General features: G+C 36.6%; 1 protein-coding gene across 1 annotated transcript in view; it reads left to right on the forward strand.

Annotated features, from left to right (window-relative positions):
• GRAMD1C (GRAM domain containing 1C) overlaps positions 1-18,076 on the forward strand; it is a gene marked incomplete at its 5' end in the record, with an annotated part of 93,566 nt that overhangs the window by 31,222 nt on the left and 44,268 nt on the right. Inside the window, 3 exons of the mRNA XM_081235778.1 lie at positions 1,477-1,580; positions 2,171-2,266; positions 7,287-7,367. Of these exons, the coding sequence (XP_081091904.1) occupies positions 1,477-1,580; positions 2,171-2,266; positions 7,287-7,367 (281 nt within the window). The remainder of the gene's footprint in view (positions 1-1,476; positions 1,581-2,170; positions 2,267-7,286; positions 7,368-18,076) is intronic.

Genomic DNA, 18,076 nt, shown 5'->3' on the forward strand with positions numbered 1-18,076 from the left:
CCTTGCTAGACGTGCCAACTCTCCCCCCAGCCCAGATGTATTTAATCAGAAACTCAGGGAGGGGCCTAGCAATCTGTGTTTTAATATATCTACCAGGTATTTCTGATCTGATATTTGAGAAGCATGGAATTAATAAAGTGTTTCAGCGCTTTAGATAAAAATTTCAGGATACTTCAAGGTGACCTTTAGCCCCGTCCCTGTTTTAGAGGTGCATGCTAGTAAAAGAGTAACTTAATCTGCTTATTTACTAGGATTTTTTTCTTTTTTTTGGTTTGATGGCATCTCAGTTTTGTTTTGCTGAAGGAAGCACTGTGAAAGACTGCATTCCTTTGCTCTATTTTTAGTATTTGCTTAGAAATTTAACACAAGCAAATTTAAATATTTTAAGGTTCATAACCTCAATAACTTTTTCCTAAAATTGCTAATCACTATATAGCTTTAAAATTTATCAATTAAACTAAATCTCTTCACAGCAGCTCTTTATATCTTATATTATTAATAATTTAGCAATGCTTTTTACTTTAGTCACGGAGACAGGTCTTAATCTTAGAGGCATGGTATTAACTTGCTTGTAGACAGTGGCATTTACCAGAGTACTCTTGATTTTGCTGGATTATAGTGCTGAGGTAGAGAGGATCAAACTTGAAACTAAACTTAAAATGTATACAATTTTTAGAGTCATCCTTGCTCCCTACCTCACCCTCACCCAACATCTAATTAATTACCAACTCCCCATCAGTACTACCCCTTAAATATCTCTGAATCTAACTACTTCTTTCTCTAGTACTGTCATCTTTTGGTCTGAGCCACCATCAATTCCCCCCGAATTTCCAACTGATTTATCTGAATCCATACTCACAGTGTGAATAAAGTGGTCTTTAATAACATACATCTGATCATGTCCTCCCACTCATCGATGGCTTTTCATAAAATCCATGCTATGCCATGGCTGGTGAGACCTTACATGAGCTAGCTTCTCCAGCTTCTCTAGAAAGAGATCTTTGTATAGTCGCTCAAAGATGTTGTTTCTATCTACCACAGGGCCTTTGCACATGCTGTTCTCTCATGTTCCTGCTGACCCTTTGTTGATCGTCAGATCTCAGTTTATGGATTACTTTTTCTGGAGAACTTTTCCATGTATACTCTCCCTGCCCACTCCCCCATACCTGTATACCCCTTGCTATATGCTCTCAGCTTTCTCCACACTTTGGTCATTATACTTATTTTTCTATTTGTTTATTGTATGCCTTCCCCTCTAGACAGTGTTCCATGAGGGCAAGGTCCATTTCTGGTAACCCTAGTGACTAGCAAAATATCTGGTGTATGGTGCCCAAAGTATAGGAATAAGTGAATGAATGAATGAATGAACTAATGAACAAAGTGATGACTTTCCATGTGTTCAAGTAATATAAGATTTATGAAGTTACCACATTTTTTTGTTACTAAGCTGTTCCTTATTATTATTTTTAAATGTAGATTATGCTTGTGCTCTTCAGAGGGACATTTTGCTTCAGGGACGACTATACCTTTCAGAAAACTGGCTATGTTTCTATAGCAACATCTTCAGATGGGAAACTACAGTAAGATTTATTTTCATTTGATTTGCTGATACAAATAGTTGCATAGATAGAAATGTATACAGTCCTTCTGAAAACAATGTACTTTAGATTTCAAAGTAAGTTACATGTATTTATCTATGCTTGTATACATCTAAATATATTTATGTGTAGTATAAGTGTGTAATATATTTTTCTTAATACATTGAGCTCCATTTGTACATATTTAATGTAGTTGAGAAGAGAGATTTCAGGTTGAAAAAAACTTGAACATACCTCCTTTTGGCTGCCAAAAGCATGTCTTATGTGACAGACTCTGAATTTTTTGTGTATATTTGTGTGTCTGTGTGTGTATTAATGTGGAACATAAATACCCATGTGTCTTTTCACACCTTATCCTAATATTAGGTATAGGAGCTGATGGAGGAAATTACTGAAGGGAAGAATATCTGTTCACTGTGTTTATCTCAGAGAATGCGGGCATGTGCTTATTAACTCCTTTAGGTTTTTCACCTGAATATTCTGGACTAGATTGATGTAATACTTGGTATTTTGTGTTGTGTATGTTTCTGAGAAATTCATTTTGCAATTTTTTATCCTTTTTGTGTGTTTAGATTTCTATTGCTTTAAAGAACATAACCTTTATGACCAAGGAGAAGACCGCTCGACTCATCCCAAATGCTATCCAGATCTTTACAGAGGGTGAAAAGGTGAAAAACTTTTCTACCTTTGCCTTGTAACATAATGTGGAGAAAATCTGCCTCATACTGATCATCAATGTTGGGAATGTAAGCAATTCTTCTTGGAGTTAGGAATATTTAATAGTATTTAATACTAGATTTCTGTATACTTAAATACATATTGGTGACTAACTTTAAATGACTGCTAAAATTTTTTGTAGTTTATAGTTTACAGAGAACTTTCTCCCATATTTTTCATTTCTTCATTATAAGAGGTAGGTAGGGTAAGCCTTAGCAAATATCCTTATTATTTCTAAATACCCTATAATTCCATGATCGTTGTTTGGTCAGTAATACCTGCACAATAGCAACTAATAAAAACCAGAGGAAACAGAGATTTGGTAGCATACAAGTAAACACATAATCACTACAATCTTTTTTAGAATGGTAATTTTCTTTAACTGCCATCATTTTTATTATCCACCTACAATATCCATCATTTCTTGGTATGAAGAATCTTTTTCTACCCACCTGGAAAATTGATATGGGCTCTGTATGTGACATTAGAAGCATAATGTTGAGAAAGAAAAAGGAAGGAAGGAAGGAAAAAAGGAAAGTATGGAAAGGAATGAAGGAGAAGAAGAAGGAAGAAAGGAAGGAAAGGAGGAAGGAAGGAAGGAAATGAAAGAGAAAAGAGGAAGGAGAGCAGGATAGAAACACGATCATGAGATTGAATCATTATGATGATACTTTTTAATCTTGTAAAGTTTCTTTCACATGCAGTTTCATTTTTCTTTTTAAACAATCTCATCCCTACAGAACACTGCCAGGTACAGTACAAAGAACTTTTCCCCTCTGAACTATTTGAGAATAAGTTGTCACTCTGAAGACTTATCACTCCAGACATGATCCCAGATAGTTTATCATGTATTTCTTTCTTTTTTTTTTTTTAACATTTTTAAGTTTAATTTCAAAGAAAAATCTCAGGTTATATTTATTAGCAAACATATTTCAGCTAGGGAGTTTTTCATCCCCCAAAAAGATGGCAGATGGAAATGAACCTAATATGTGTTTAAAGAAAATATAGCATGTATTTCTAACAAAGACATTCTCCTACATAACCACAACATGACCATCAAATTCAAGAAATTAACGTTGATCATTATCACTGCTCAATTCTCAAACCCGCTTTGGCTTCCTCAATTATCCCAATAAAATCCTTTATAGCAAATAGGCCCAGTTCAGAAATACGTATTACATTTAGCTGTCATGCTCTTTAATTTCCTTATTCTGGACTAGTCCCTTAGTCTTGCCTTGACTTTTGTGCCCTTGATGCTTCTAAAGATTATAGGTCAGTTATTTTGTAGGATATCCCTCAATTGTGTTTGTCTGATATTTTCTTATGATTAAGTTTAAGTTATACAATTTTGACAGAAATAACACAGAAATGATACTCTCTTCTTTCCATTGTGTCCTATCAAGTGGTACATGATTTAATTTCTATGATTACTGGTGATATTCACTTTGATCACTTGAATAAGGTGGTGTCTGCCAGACTTTACTGTAAAGTTAGTCTATTTTCCTTTGTAATAATGTTTTGTGGTCAACTACTTTGAAACTATGTAAATATACTATGCCTCATAAAATTTATTCATTTATTTACTTATATCAATATGACCTCATAGCTTCTTATTTTATTCAATGAATTATAATCCATTGCTATCATTACTTATTTTGATGCTCAAATTGTCCCAAATTTGGCCAGTGGGAGCCCCCTCAAGCTGGCTCTGGTGTCCTTTTGACCATTCTCAGCATTATTTGAGCACTTTCTTGCTTTTTAGCACAAGATGTTACAGGTTTTCTCTGCCTCAGTCCTGGAATCAACCATTTCTCCAAGGAGTCCTGTTTTCTTTTAGGGGAGACTGATATTTAGAAGCCAGTTTGTTCATTGCTATAGGGTATCACTGTTTGAGCCCTCTAATTGGGCAGAACAAGGGGATATACAATATATATATAAATTACACACCTACATACATAATACACACACATATATTCCCACTTATACATCTACGTTTATCTGTCTATCTATGAATAATAAATCACCAATTCACACGAATACCTCTAATTCTAGTCCAACAACACAGTTATTTTTACTTTTCCCCTTCATTTTTTTTGGCTGCACCATGCGGCATGTGGGATCTTAGTTCTCTGACCGGGATGGAACCCGTGCCCCCTGCACTGGGAGTGCGGAGTCTCAACCACTGGACTGCCAGGGAAATCCCTTTCCTTTTGTATTTGTAACTCTTTTCCCTGACAGAGAAACCAGGCTCCCATTCTCCTTAATATATTTACTTTGATCAGTGGACCTGTATGTAATTCATCTTCATCTCCTCTGCTGCCCCTTCCCTACGCTTGATTTCTGACATGTAGAGTCAGGTTGCTGCCCATCTCCCCACCACACTAGGGCTCTCATCCTGAAAAAGCTCTCCTCACCCTGCTTGGGCTCTGATACTCCACACAGGGCAGCCCTTCTATGAGGACAATCTCCTCATTCTTCTCTGGTGCTGACACCCTGCTTTGGGCTACTGCAGCTCCTCTGCCCCTGCCCTTACCTCTAGCGTGGATGCCTTGCTTTCCTCTGTTCTGCTAAACAGCTTTAGGGCCAAACTGTTCAAGAAGGAAACAAGACCTAAAATAAGCTTATTCTTTTTTTTTTTTTTGCAGTATGCGGGCCTCTCACTGTTGTGGCCTCTCCCGTTGCGGAGCACAGGCTCTGGACGCGCAGGCTCAGCGGCCATGGCTCACAGGCCCAGTCGCTCCATGGCATGTGGGATCTTCCCAGACCGGGGCACGAACCCGTGTCCCCTGCATCAGCAGGTGGACTCTCAACCACTGTGCCACCAGGGAAGCCCAAGCATTTAAATTTTAATAATGATAACAACAGCTAGTATTTGCCAAACATACTTGTTCTAAATATTGTGCTAAGTTTTTTTTTACATGTATTTTCTCATTTAGTTCTCACAAAAATTTGCTACTGAAATTATTCTCATTTTGTAGATGAGGAAACTAAAGAAAATAAAAGTGACTCAAAGTCATAGAACTGAGTGGTAGAACCAGGATATGAACCCAGGTAGTTTAATTGCAGAGACACTGGTCCTAACTACCTCACTGTATTGATTCAGTGATCTCTTTTACCATCATCATGGAGAAAAAAAATCTACACTACTAAGTATTTATCCCTCCATGTACTGTATGGTTAAGGGAAGGTTAATCATGGTACTTTTAGTTGTTTTCGTTTCTAGCATACGTTCTATGCCCCAGCAGTTTAGAGATGTCATTATCCAGAACTCCTCACAAATTAAGGTTATTATTATAATAATTATTATTATTTGGCCACGCTGCACAACTTACGGGATCTCAGTTCCCCAACCAGGGACTGACCCCAGGCCACGGCAGTGAAAGCCTTGAATCCTAACAACTAGGCCACCAGGGAACTCTCTAATGTTATTATAGAAACAAGATATATTAGTAAATTTTTTTTTTTTTTTTTTTTTTGCGGTATGCGGACCTCTCACTGTTGTGGCCTCTCCCGTTGCGGAGCACAGGCTCCGGACGCGCAGGCTCAGCGGCCGTGGCTCACGGGCCCAGCCGCTCCACGGCATGTGGGATCTTCCTGGACTGGGACACGAACCTGCATCCCCTGCAACGGCAGGCAGACTCTCAACCATTGCGCCAACAGGGAAGCCCTATTAGTAAATTTTTGAAGTTGGATATCTAACGAGGAATAAAATAAGATGGTAATTTACGTAGATTGCCCAGAAAGATGGGAGTGTTAAGGAGTTGAGAATGTGGTTTTGGTATATAAGAGTGGATAAAGTTGATAACAAAGTATTTAGTTTAAAAAGTGGGAATAGTAAGCATAACACCATGGTGAAAAAGAGATGGACTAGGTGATTTTTCTTATCTATATGTCTACATACAAGGTTGTAAGATTATTAAAATTTGGTCTAAGAAAAGGAGATAAAGGGTAGTAAATAGTGATCATTAGGTCACAATATTATATGTGTAATTGTGTTTGGAAGAGCTCCTAGATATATCCCCATGATAAAAAGTTTTGCTTTTTGAAGAATATTATATAAACTAGGTTTCAGTTTATTAGCTGGAAAAATACTACTTTAAAACCTTTCTATGAAAAATATAAACACCTCAAATACTATTATGTTTGGCATTTTATTTAATAAATCAAAAATGGAACTGAGCTTTCTCATTCCTAAAAATAGCCAGTCAATCATTCAAAGTCACTAACTAGGGGATCAGAAGAGACGATACACTGAGAGACTGTATTTAGTGCTGCTGCTTGTCATATTTTCTCATAAAAGCCTATTATAAGATACGACTTTGCAAAAATCATTTACATGCAGAGGAAGAGATGGGGCTAAAAGCAAACATGGAATTATAGATTGAAGTATGCTATTTTTCTTATACAACATTGAAAGCAAAGTTTAGTGTTAACATTGGTGTTCTATATCTATAATTAATTGAGATTACGTATTTCTGGATTTTTTTAGAAGTCTATGAAAGATGACATAATTTTAAATTAAGATCCTTAAAATAAATCTATCTCTGAAGTCCACTTGCAGTTTTCTCTTATTCTTTGTGTATTTTTGGCTCAAACGGCCACCAAATTATATCTCTCTGCAAAGTTCAGAATAAATAAAATTTTAATTTTTTAATAAGTTTATTTAGATTGATTTTAATAATTAAACTACAATGAATGTAAATAGCTACCCAGTTCAAGCTCCTTTCCCTAGTAAATATTGATAAAGTTATTTTGCTGTAAGGTACAATTTTAAAAGACACCTTATTCATGCACCAGTTATGTGGTTTTTTTCTATTATAATGAAAAGTTTAACAAAAATTAGTATATAAAGTAGGCAATGGTGACCTACTAGTTTGCTTTGACCATATCAAGTCACAGCAGACTGTCATGACAGATACTTTCCCTTTTTTTTCCATGACATTAAAATTGTCCTATTATTTGTCTTCACAGTTTTTCTTCACATCTTTTGCTGCCAGGGATAGAAGTTACCTCAGTATCTTTAGGTTGTGGCAGAACATACTGTTAGACAAGGTAAGTGTTCATACCAGCGGCTGGTGGTTGTTATAATAGCAGCCTCCCAGTGTGTACCTATACAGTGTTTGTGAGTTGAAAGCTCCTTTTTATTTTTCTGTGGTTAATTTTGACTAGACTATTCAATTCCAAGAAGAAACTTGAAGCAAAACAAAATCCATAGTTACAAGTTAAGATGTTAATTGTAATCCCCAGAGTAACCACCAAGAAAATAACTTAATAATAACTTACCATCCAAAATATGGTAAAAGAAACATAAAGGGAATGAAAATGGCACACTAGAAATATCTATTTAACACATAAGAAGGCAGTAATGGAGGAATAGAGGGACAAAAAAGACCTAATACGATAGCAAACATTACATTAGCAAGAAAACAAATAGCAAGATAGCAGACATTACATTAAATCGTTAAACATAAGTGGATTAAACTCCTCAAGCAGAAGGCAGAGATAAACATGATCCAACTATATGCTATCTATAAGAGACACATCAGATTTATTTAGTTTTTATTTTTTTAACATCTTTATTGGAGTATAATTGCTTTACAATGGTGTGTTAGTTTCTGCTTTATAACAAAGTGAATCAGCTATACATACACATATAACCCCATATCTCCTCCCTCTTGCGTCTCCCTCCCACCCTCCCCATCCCACCCCTCTAGGTGGTCACAAAGCACCGAGCTGATCTCCCTGTGCTATGTGGCTGCTTCCCACTAGCTATCTATTTTACATTTGGTAGTGTATATATGTCCATGCCACTCTCTCACTTCATCCCAGCTTACCCTTCCCCCCCCATGTCCTCAAGTCTATTCTCTACGTCTGTATCTTTATTCCTGTCCTGCCCCTAGGTTCTTCAGAACCATTTTCTTTTTTAGATTCCATATATAGACACATAAGATTTAAAGATAGAAACAGATGGAAAGTAAAAGGATAGAAAAAGATATACTATGCAAACAATATCCAAAAGAGAGCCGAAGTGACTATAGTAATATCAGACAAAATAAGCTTAAAATCAAAAATTAGTAGAGACAAGGAAGAATATTTAATAATAATAAAAGGGTCAATCCATCTGGAATTCATAATAATTACAGGCTTATATGCACCTAATAAGAGAACTCTAAAATATATGGAACAGAAATAAATCACCACATAAACATAGATAAATAAATAGGATACATGGAACAAAAACTGGCAGAACTGAAGAGAAAAATAGGCAATTTAACAATAATAGTTGGGAGATTTCAGTACCCCACTTTAAATGATGTATAGAATAACTAGACAGAAAATCAACAAGGAAATAGAAGACGAACAAAACTATATAACTAGAACTAAAAGACATCTGTGGAACATTCCACTCAAAACAGAATACACATCCTTCTCAAGTGTACATGGAATATTCTCAGAATAGACCGTACACTGGGTCATAAAACAAGCCTTAATAAATTCAAAAGGATTGAAATAATACAAAATGTGTTCTCTGATCACAATGGAATGAAATTAGAATTCAGTAACAGAAGAAAATTTGGGAAATTCACAAAAAAGTGGGTATTAAGCATAACACACCTAGAAAGCCAATGGTGAAAGAAGAAATCACAAGGGAAATTAGAAAATACTTAGAGCTAAATGAAAACAAAAACACAACATACCAAGACTTATGAGATACAGCTAAAGCAGGGCTTAAGAGGGGAATTTATAACTATAAACACCTATATTTGAAAAGAAGAGTGATCTCAAATCAATAAACTAACTTTCTACCTTAAGAAATTAGAAAAAGAAGAGGAAACTAAATTGAAAGCAAATAGAAGCAAGGAAATAATAAAGATTAGATGAGAAATATATGGAACTTCCCTGCTGGTTCAGTGGTTAAGAATCTGCCTGCCAATGCAGGGGACATGGGTTCAATCCCTGGTTTGGGAAGATCCCACATGCCATGGAGCAACTAAGCCCGTGTCCCACAACTACTGAGTCTGTGCTCTAGAGCCTGCAAACACAACTACTGAGCCTGTGTGCCACAACTACTGAAGCCTGCGTGCCTAGAGCCCATACTCTGCAACAAGAGAAGCCTGCAGACCACAAAAAAGAGTGGCCCCCACTTACTGCAACTAGAGAAAGCCCGCATGCAGCAACAAAGACCCAATGCAACCAAAAATAATAAATAAATAAATTTATTTTAAAAAAGAGAAATGTATGAAATAAAGAATAGAGGGCTTCCCTGGTGGCGCAGTGGTTGAGAGTCCGCCTGCTGATGCGGGGGACGTGGGTTTGTGCCCCGGTCCAGGAAGATCCCACATGCTGCAGGGCGGTAGGGCCCGTGAGCCATGGCTGCTGAGCCTGCACGTCCAGAGCCTGTGCTCCACAATGGGAGAGGCCACAACAGTGAGAGGCCTGCGTATAGCCAAAAAAAAAGAATAGAAAAATAGTGTTAATCAACAGAACCAAAAGTTCTTTATTTGAAAAGATCAACAAAATTGACAAACCTTTAGCTAGGGTTACCAAGAAAAAATTAAAATTATTACATTCAGAAGTGAAAGTGGTAACATTACTACCGGCCTTACAAAAATAAAGGGTTTATACTATGAACAATTGTATGCCAAAAAATAGTTAACCTAAATGAAATGAACAAATACCTAGAATGTCAGAAACTATTAAAACTGACTCAATCATAAATAGAAAATCTGAATAGACCTATAACAAGGAAAGAGATTGAATTAGTAATCAAAAATCTACCTACAGAGAAAAGCTCAGGCCCAGATGGCTTCATTGGTGAATCCTGCCAAATGTTACAGTAGCATTAATACCAATCTTTCAGTCTTTCACAAAGTATGCCAAAAAATTAAATAGGAGGGAACACTTCCCAACTCAGTCTATGAAGCCTATATTACCTTGATGCCAAAAACAGACAAAGAACATCACAAGAAAACTACAGACCAATATTTATGTTCATTGTGTCTATGAATGTAGACGCAAAAATCCTCAAGAAAATATTAGCAAACCAAAGTCAGCAACATATAAAAAGATTATATGCCATGATTTTTACAAGGTTGTTCAACATATGAAAATTGATCAATGCAATACACTAGAGGAAAAAAACATGATAATCTCAATCAATACAGGAAAAATATTTGACAGAATCAAACATCCTTTCATGATAAAAAATAAAACAGGCTAGGGCTAGCAGGAAATTTCAACAGCCTGATAAAATTCACACCTACATATTTAATGGTGAGAGACTAATGCTTCCGCCTTAAGGTCAGGAACAAGGCAAGGATGTCCTTTCTTGCCACTTCTGTTCAACATTGTATTGAAGGTTCTAGCCAGGGAAATAAGGCAAGAAAAAGAAGTAAAAGACATCCACATTAAAAATGAAGAACTAGAGACAGCAGAAGCAAGAAGAACTACAATCCTGCAGCCTGTGGAACAAAAACCACATTCACAGAAATATAGACAAGATGAAAAAGCAGAGGGCTATGTGTACCAGATGAAGGAACAAGATAAAACCCCAGAAAAACAACTAAATGAAGTGGAGATAGGCAACCTTCCAGAAAAAGAATTCAGAATAATGATAGTGAAGATGATATAGGACCTCGGAAAAAGAATGGAGGCAAAGATCGAGAAGATGCAAGAAATGTTTAACAAAGACCCACAAGAATTAAAGAACAAACAGAGATGAACAATACAATAACTGAAATGAAAACTACACTAGAAGGAATCAATAATAGAATAACTGAGACAGAAGAACGGATAAGTGACCTGCAAGACAGAAAGGTGGAATTCACTTCTGTGGAACAGAATAAAGAAAAAAGAATGAAAAGAAATGAAGACAGCCTAAGAGAGCTCTGGGACAACATTAAATGCAACAGCATTCGCATTATAGGGGTCCCAGAAGGAGAAGAGAGAGAGAAAGGACCCGAGAAAATATTTGAAGAGATTATAGTCGAAAACCTCCCTAACATGGGAAAGGAAATAGCCACCCAAGTCCAGGAAGCACAGAGAGTCCCATACAGGATAAACCCAAGGAGAAACACGCCTAGACACATAGTAATCAAATTGGAAAAAATCAAAGACAAACAAAAATTATTGAAAGCAGCAAGGGAAAAATGACAAATAACATACTAGGGAACTCCCATAAGGTTAACAGCTGATTTCTCAGCAGAAACTCTACAAGCCAGAAAGGAGTGGCATGATATACTTAAAGTGATGAAAGGGAAGAACCTACAACCAAGATTACTCTAGCCAGCAAGGATCTCATTCAGATTCGATGGAGAAATCAAAAGCTTTACAGAAAAGAAAAGCTAGGAGAATTCAGCACACCAAACCAGCTCTACAATAAATGCTAAAGGAATTTCTCTAAGTGGGAAACACAAGAGAAGAAAAGGACCTACAAAAACAAACCCAAAACAATTAAGAAAATGGTCATAGGAACATACATATCGATAATTACCTTAAATGTGAATGGATTAAATGCTCCAACCAGAAGACACAGGATTGCTGAATGGATACAAAAACAAGACCCATCTATATGCTGTCTACAAGAGACCCACTTCAGACCTAGGGACAGATATAGTCTGAATGTGAGGGGATGGAAAAAGATACTCCATGCAAATGGAAATCAAAAGAAAGCTGGAGTAGCAATACTCATATCAGATAAAATAGACTTTAAAATAAAGAATGTTACAAGAGTCAGGGAAGGACACTACATAATGATAAAGGCATCAATCCAAGAAGAAGATATAACAATTATAAATATATATGCACCCAACATAGGAGCACCTCAATACATAAGGCAACTGCTAACAGCTGTAAAAGAGGAAATCAACAGTAACACAATAATAGTGGGGGACTTTAACACCTCACTTACACCAATGGACAGATCATCCAAACAGAAAATTAATAAGGAAAGAGAAGCTTTAAATGACACAATAGACCAGATAGATTTAATTGATATTTATAGGATATTCCATCCAAAAACAGCAGATTACGCTTTCTTCTCAAGTGCACATGGAACACTCTCCAGCATAGATCATATCTTGGGTCACAAATCAAGCCTCAATAAATTTAAGAAAATCGAAATCATATCAAGCATCTTTTCTGACCACAACGCTCTGAGATTAGAAATCAATTACAGGGAAGAAAATGTAAAAAACACAGACACATGGAGGCTAACCAATATGTTACTAAATAACCAAGAGATCACTGAAGAAATCAAAGAGGAAATCAAAAAATGCCTGGAGACAAATGACAATGAAAACATGACAATCCAAAACCTATGGGATGCAGCAAAAGCAGTTCTAAGAGGGAAGTTTATAGCTATACAAGCCTACCTCAAATAACAAGAAAAATCTCCAGTAAACAATCTAATGTTACACCTAAAGGAACTAGAGGAAGAAGAACAAACAAAACCCAAAGTTAGCAGAAGGAAAGAAATCATAAAGATCAGAGCAGAAATAAATGAAAAAGAAACAAAGAAACAATAGCAAAGATCAACAGAACTAAAAGCTGCTTCTTTGAGAAGATAAACAAAATTGATAAACCATTAGCCAGACTCGTCAAGAAACAGAGGGAGAGGACTCAAATCAATAAAATTAGAGATGAAAAAGGAGAAGTTACAACAGACACCACAGAAATACAAAGCATTCTAAGGGACTACTACAAGCAACTCTATGCCAATAAAATGGACAACCTGGAAGAAATGGACAAACTCTTAGAAAGGTATAAGCTTCCAAGACTGAACCAGGAAGAAACAGAAAATGTGAACAGACCAATCACAAGTAATGAAATTGAAACTGTGATTAAAAATCTTCCAACAAACAAAAGTCCAGGACCAGATGGCTTCACAGGTGAATTCTATCAAACATTTAGAGAAGAGCTAACACCCATCCTTCTCAAACTCTTCCAAAAATTGCAGAGGAAGGAACACTCCCAAACTCATTATATGAGGCCACCATCACCCTGATAGCAAAACCAAACAAAGATACTACAAAAAAAGCAAATTACAGACCAATATCACTGATGAATATAGATGCAAAAATCCTCAACAAAGGGCTTCCCTGGTGGCGCAGTGGTTGAGAGTCTGCCTGCCAATGCAGGGGACACGGGTTCGAGCCCTGGTCTGGGAAGATCCCACATGCCGCGGAGCAAGTAGGCCCGTGAGCCACAACTACTGAGCCTGCGCGTCTGGAGCCTGTGCTCCGCAACGGGAGAGGCCGCGATGGTGAGAGGCCTGCGCACCGTGATGAAGAGTGGCCCCCGCTTGCCACAACTAGAGAAAGCCCTCACACAGAAATGAAGACCCAACACAGCCCTAAATAAATAAATAAATAAATAACTTAAAAAAAAATCCTCAACAAAATACTAGCAAACAGAATCCAACAACACATTAAAAGGATCATACATCATGATCAAGTGGGATTTATCCCAGGGATGCAAGGATCCTTCAATATATGCAAATCAATCAATGTGATACACCATATTAACAAACTGAAGAATGAAAACCATATGATCATCTCAATAGATGCAGAAAAAGCTTTTGACAAAATTCAATACCCATTTATGATAAAAACTCTTCAGAAAGTGGGCATAGAGGGAACCTGCCTCAACATAATGAAGGCCATATAAGACAAACCCACAGCAAGCATCATTCTCAATGGTGAAAAACTGAAAGCATTTCCCCTAAGATCAGGAACAAGACAAGGATGTCCACTCTCACCACTCTTACTCAACATAGTTTTGGAAGTCCTAGCCATGGCAATCAGAGAAGAAAAAGAAATAAAAGGAATCCAAATTGGAAAAGAAGTAAAACTGTCACTGTTTGCAGATGACATGATGCTATACATAGAGAATCGTAAAAATGCCACCAGAAAACTACTAGAGCTAATCAATGAATTTGGTAAAGTTGCAGGATACAAAATTAATGCACAGAAATCTCTTGCATTCCTATACACTAATGATGAAAAATCTGAAAGAGAAATTAAGGAAACACTCCCATTTACCACTGCAACAAAAAGAATAAAATACCTAGGAATAAACCTACCTAGGGAGACAAAAGACCTGTATGCAGAAAACTATAAGACACTGGTGAAAGAAATGAAAGATGATACCAACAGATGGAGAGATATACCATGTTCTTGGATTGGAAGAATCAATATTGTGAAAATGACTATACTACCCAAAGCAATCTACAGATTCAGTGCAATCCCTATCAATTTACCAATGGCATTTTTTACAGAACTAGAACAAAAAATCTTGAAATTTGCATGGAGACACAAAAGACCCCAAATAGCCAAAGCAGTCTTGAGGGAAAAATACGGAGCTGGAGGAATCAGACTCCCTAACTTCAGACTATACTACAAAGCTACAGTAATCAAGACAATATGGTACTGGCACAAAAACAGAAGCATAGATCAATGGAACAAGATAGAAATCCCAGAGATAAACCCATGCACCTACGGTCAACTAATCTATGACAAAGGAAGCAAGGTTATACAATGGAGAAAAGACAGTCTCTTCAATAAGTGGTGCTGGGAAAACTGGACAGCTACATGTAAAAGAATGAAATTACAACACTCCCTAACACCATACACAAAAATAAACTCAAAATTGATTGGAGACCTAAATGTAACACCGTCACTATAAAACTCTTAGAGGAAAACATAGGAAGAACACTCTTTGACATAAATCACAGCAAGGTCTTTTTTGATCCACCTCCTAGAGTAATGGAAATAAAACCAAAAATAAACAAATGGGACCTAATGAAACTTAAAAGCTTTTGCACAGCAAAGGAAACCATAAACAAGATGAAAAGACAACTCTCAGAATGGGAGAAAATATTTGCAAATGAATCAACGGACAAAGGATTAATCTCCAAAATATGTAAACAGCTCATGCAGCTCAATATTAAAGAAACAAACAACCCAATCCAAAAATGGGCAGAAGACCTAAACAGACATTTCTCCAAAGAAGACATACAGATGGCCAAGAAGCACATGAAAAGCTGCTCAACATCAGTAATTATTAGAGAAATGCAAATCAAAACTAAAATGACGTATCACCTCACAACTGTTAGAATGGGCATCATCAGAAAATCTACAAACAGCAAATGCTGGAGAGGGTGTGGAGAAAAGGGAACCCTCTTGCACTGTTGGTGGGAATGTGAATTGATACAGCCAGTATGGAGAACGGTATGGAGGTTCCTTAAAAAACTAAAAATTGAATTTCAGTATGATCCAGCAATGCCACTACTGGGCATATACCCAGAGAAAACCATAATTCAAAAAGACACATGCACCCCAATGTTCATTGCAGCACTATTTACAATACCCAGGTCATGGAAGCAACCTAAGTGCCCATCGACAGATGAGTGGATAAAGAAGATATGGTACATACATACAATGGAATATTACTCAGCCATAAAAAGGAACGAAATTGAGTCATTTGTTGAGATGTGGATGGATCTAGAGACTGTCATACAGGGTGAAGTAAGTCAGAAAGAGAAAAACAAATATTGCATTATCGTATTAATGCATGTATGTGGAACCTAGAAAAATGGTACAGATGAGCCAGTTTGCAGGGCAGAAGTTGAGACACAGATGTCGAGAACAAACGTATGGACATGAAGGGGGAAAGCCACAGGGTGGTGGGGGTCGTGGTGTGATGAATTGGGCGATTGGCATTGACATGTATACGCTGATGTGTATAAAATTGGTGACTAAGAAGAACCTGCTATATAAAAAAATTAAATTAAAAAAAATTTTAGGAACTATTTATTATCGTTCTTCAAACAGAAAAACTGCCTGGAGATAAGTTCTCTTTGGTAAGTTTATATTTCAACACATGTATCTATTTTATATACTATAGAGATATACACAACATGAATTGAATAAAAGCTCTAAGAAAGATCTGTCATTTCCAAAAAAAAAAAAATGAAGAAATAAAAACTATCTCCATTGACAGATGCCATGTTTTTGTGTATATAAAATCCTAAGTAAACCAATAAAAATGTGCGAGAACCAATAAATAAGTTCAGTAATGTTGCAGAATGCATGATCAAAATACAAAGATTACTTATATTTCTATACATTCACAATAAACAATCTGATAATAAAAATTTTTAAAAATTCATTTACAATAGCATCAAAAAAGAATAAAATACTTGGGAATAAATTTAACAGAAGTATAAGACATGTATACTGAAAGCTCTAGACATAGTTGAAAGAAATTAAAGGAGACTTAAGTAAATGAAAAGAATCTCATGCTCATGGATTAGAAGACTTAATATTGTTAAGATGGCAATACTCCCCAAATTGATCTGCAGATTCAGTGCAATCCGTATCAGAATACCAACTGGCCTTTTTGTAGAAATTGAGAAGTGGATTCTAAAACTCATCTGGAAATGGAAGTTACCCAGAATAGCAAGAACAATCTTGAAAAAGAAGAACAAAGTTGGATGAATTAGTCTGTTAGGTCTGCCATTAAAAAAATGCCATAGACTAAATGGCTTAAACAACAGAAATTTATTTTCTTAGAGTTCTGGAACCCAAAGGCCCCATCTCCAAATACATTGCGAGTTGGGGTTTCAACATATGGATTTGCGGGAGACACAATTCAGACCATAGCAACTTCATTTAACCTTAATCTCCTCCTTAAAATCTCTGTCTCCAAGTATAGTCATATTGGGGGTTGGAGCTTCAGCATGTGAATTTGGGGGACTACAATTTGGTTCATAATATTAGAGGACTTAACACTTCTTGATTTCAATGTTTACTACAAACCTGCAGTAATCAAGGCAGTATACCCTGTGTTTGGTTCATAACATTGGAGGACTTACCCTTCTTTTTTTTTTTTTTTCCCGTTACGCGGGCCTCTCACTGTTGTGGCCTCTCCCGCTGCGGAGCACAGGCTCCGGACGCGCAGGCTCAGCGGCCATGGCTCACGGGTCCAGCCGCTCCGTGGCATGTGGGATCCTCCCGGACCAGGGCACGAACCCGTGTCCCCTGCATCGGCAGGCGGGCTCCCAACCACTGCGCCACCAGGGAAGCCCTACACTTCTTGATTTCAGTGTGCACTACAAATCTGCAGTAATCAAGGCAGTATACCTGGCAAAAGTCTAGACATAGATTAATGGCATAGAATTGAGAATCTAGAAATAAAATCTTAAAATTAATTATCAATCATAAATTGATTTTTGACAAGGTTACCAAAATAATTCAGTGGGGAATAAATAGTCTTTTCACCAAATGGTGCTGGAATAACTAGATATCAACATTCAAAAGAATGAATTTTAACCCCTACTTCATACCATATACAAAAATTAACTCAGAATGGATCCTAGACCTAAATGCAAGGTCTAAAAGTATAAAACTCTCAGAAGAAACTGTAGGCGTAAATACTCATGACCTTTGGATTAGACAATGGTTTCTTAGATATGACATCAAAAGCTCAAGTGAAAAAGGAAAAAAATAGGTAAATTGGATTTCATCAAAATTAAAAACTTTGTGCTTGAAGGAGTCCATCAAGAGAGGGAAAAGGCGACTAACTCATGGAGAAGATATCTGCAAGTTATATATCTGATAAGGTATTTGCATCCAGAGTTATATATCTGGAGAGAAAATATGTGCAAGTTATATATCTGATAAGGTATTTGCATCCAGAGTTATATATCTGGAGAGGAAATATGTGCAAGTTAAGAGTATATAAAGAATCCTTACAACTCA

This window comes from Mesoplodon bidens (assembly GCF_964165515.1).
Source record: "Mesoplodon bidens genome assembly, chromosome: 5".
Lineage (NCBI taxonomy): Eukaryota > Metazoa > Chordata > Mammalia > Artiodactyla > Ziphiidae > Mesoplodon > Mesoplodon bidens.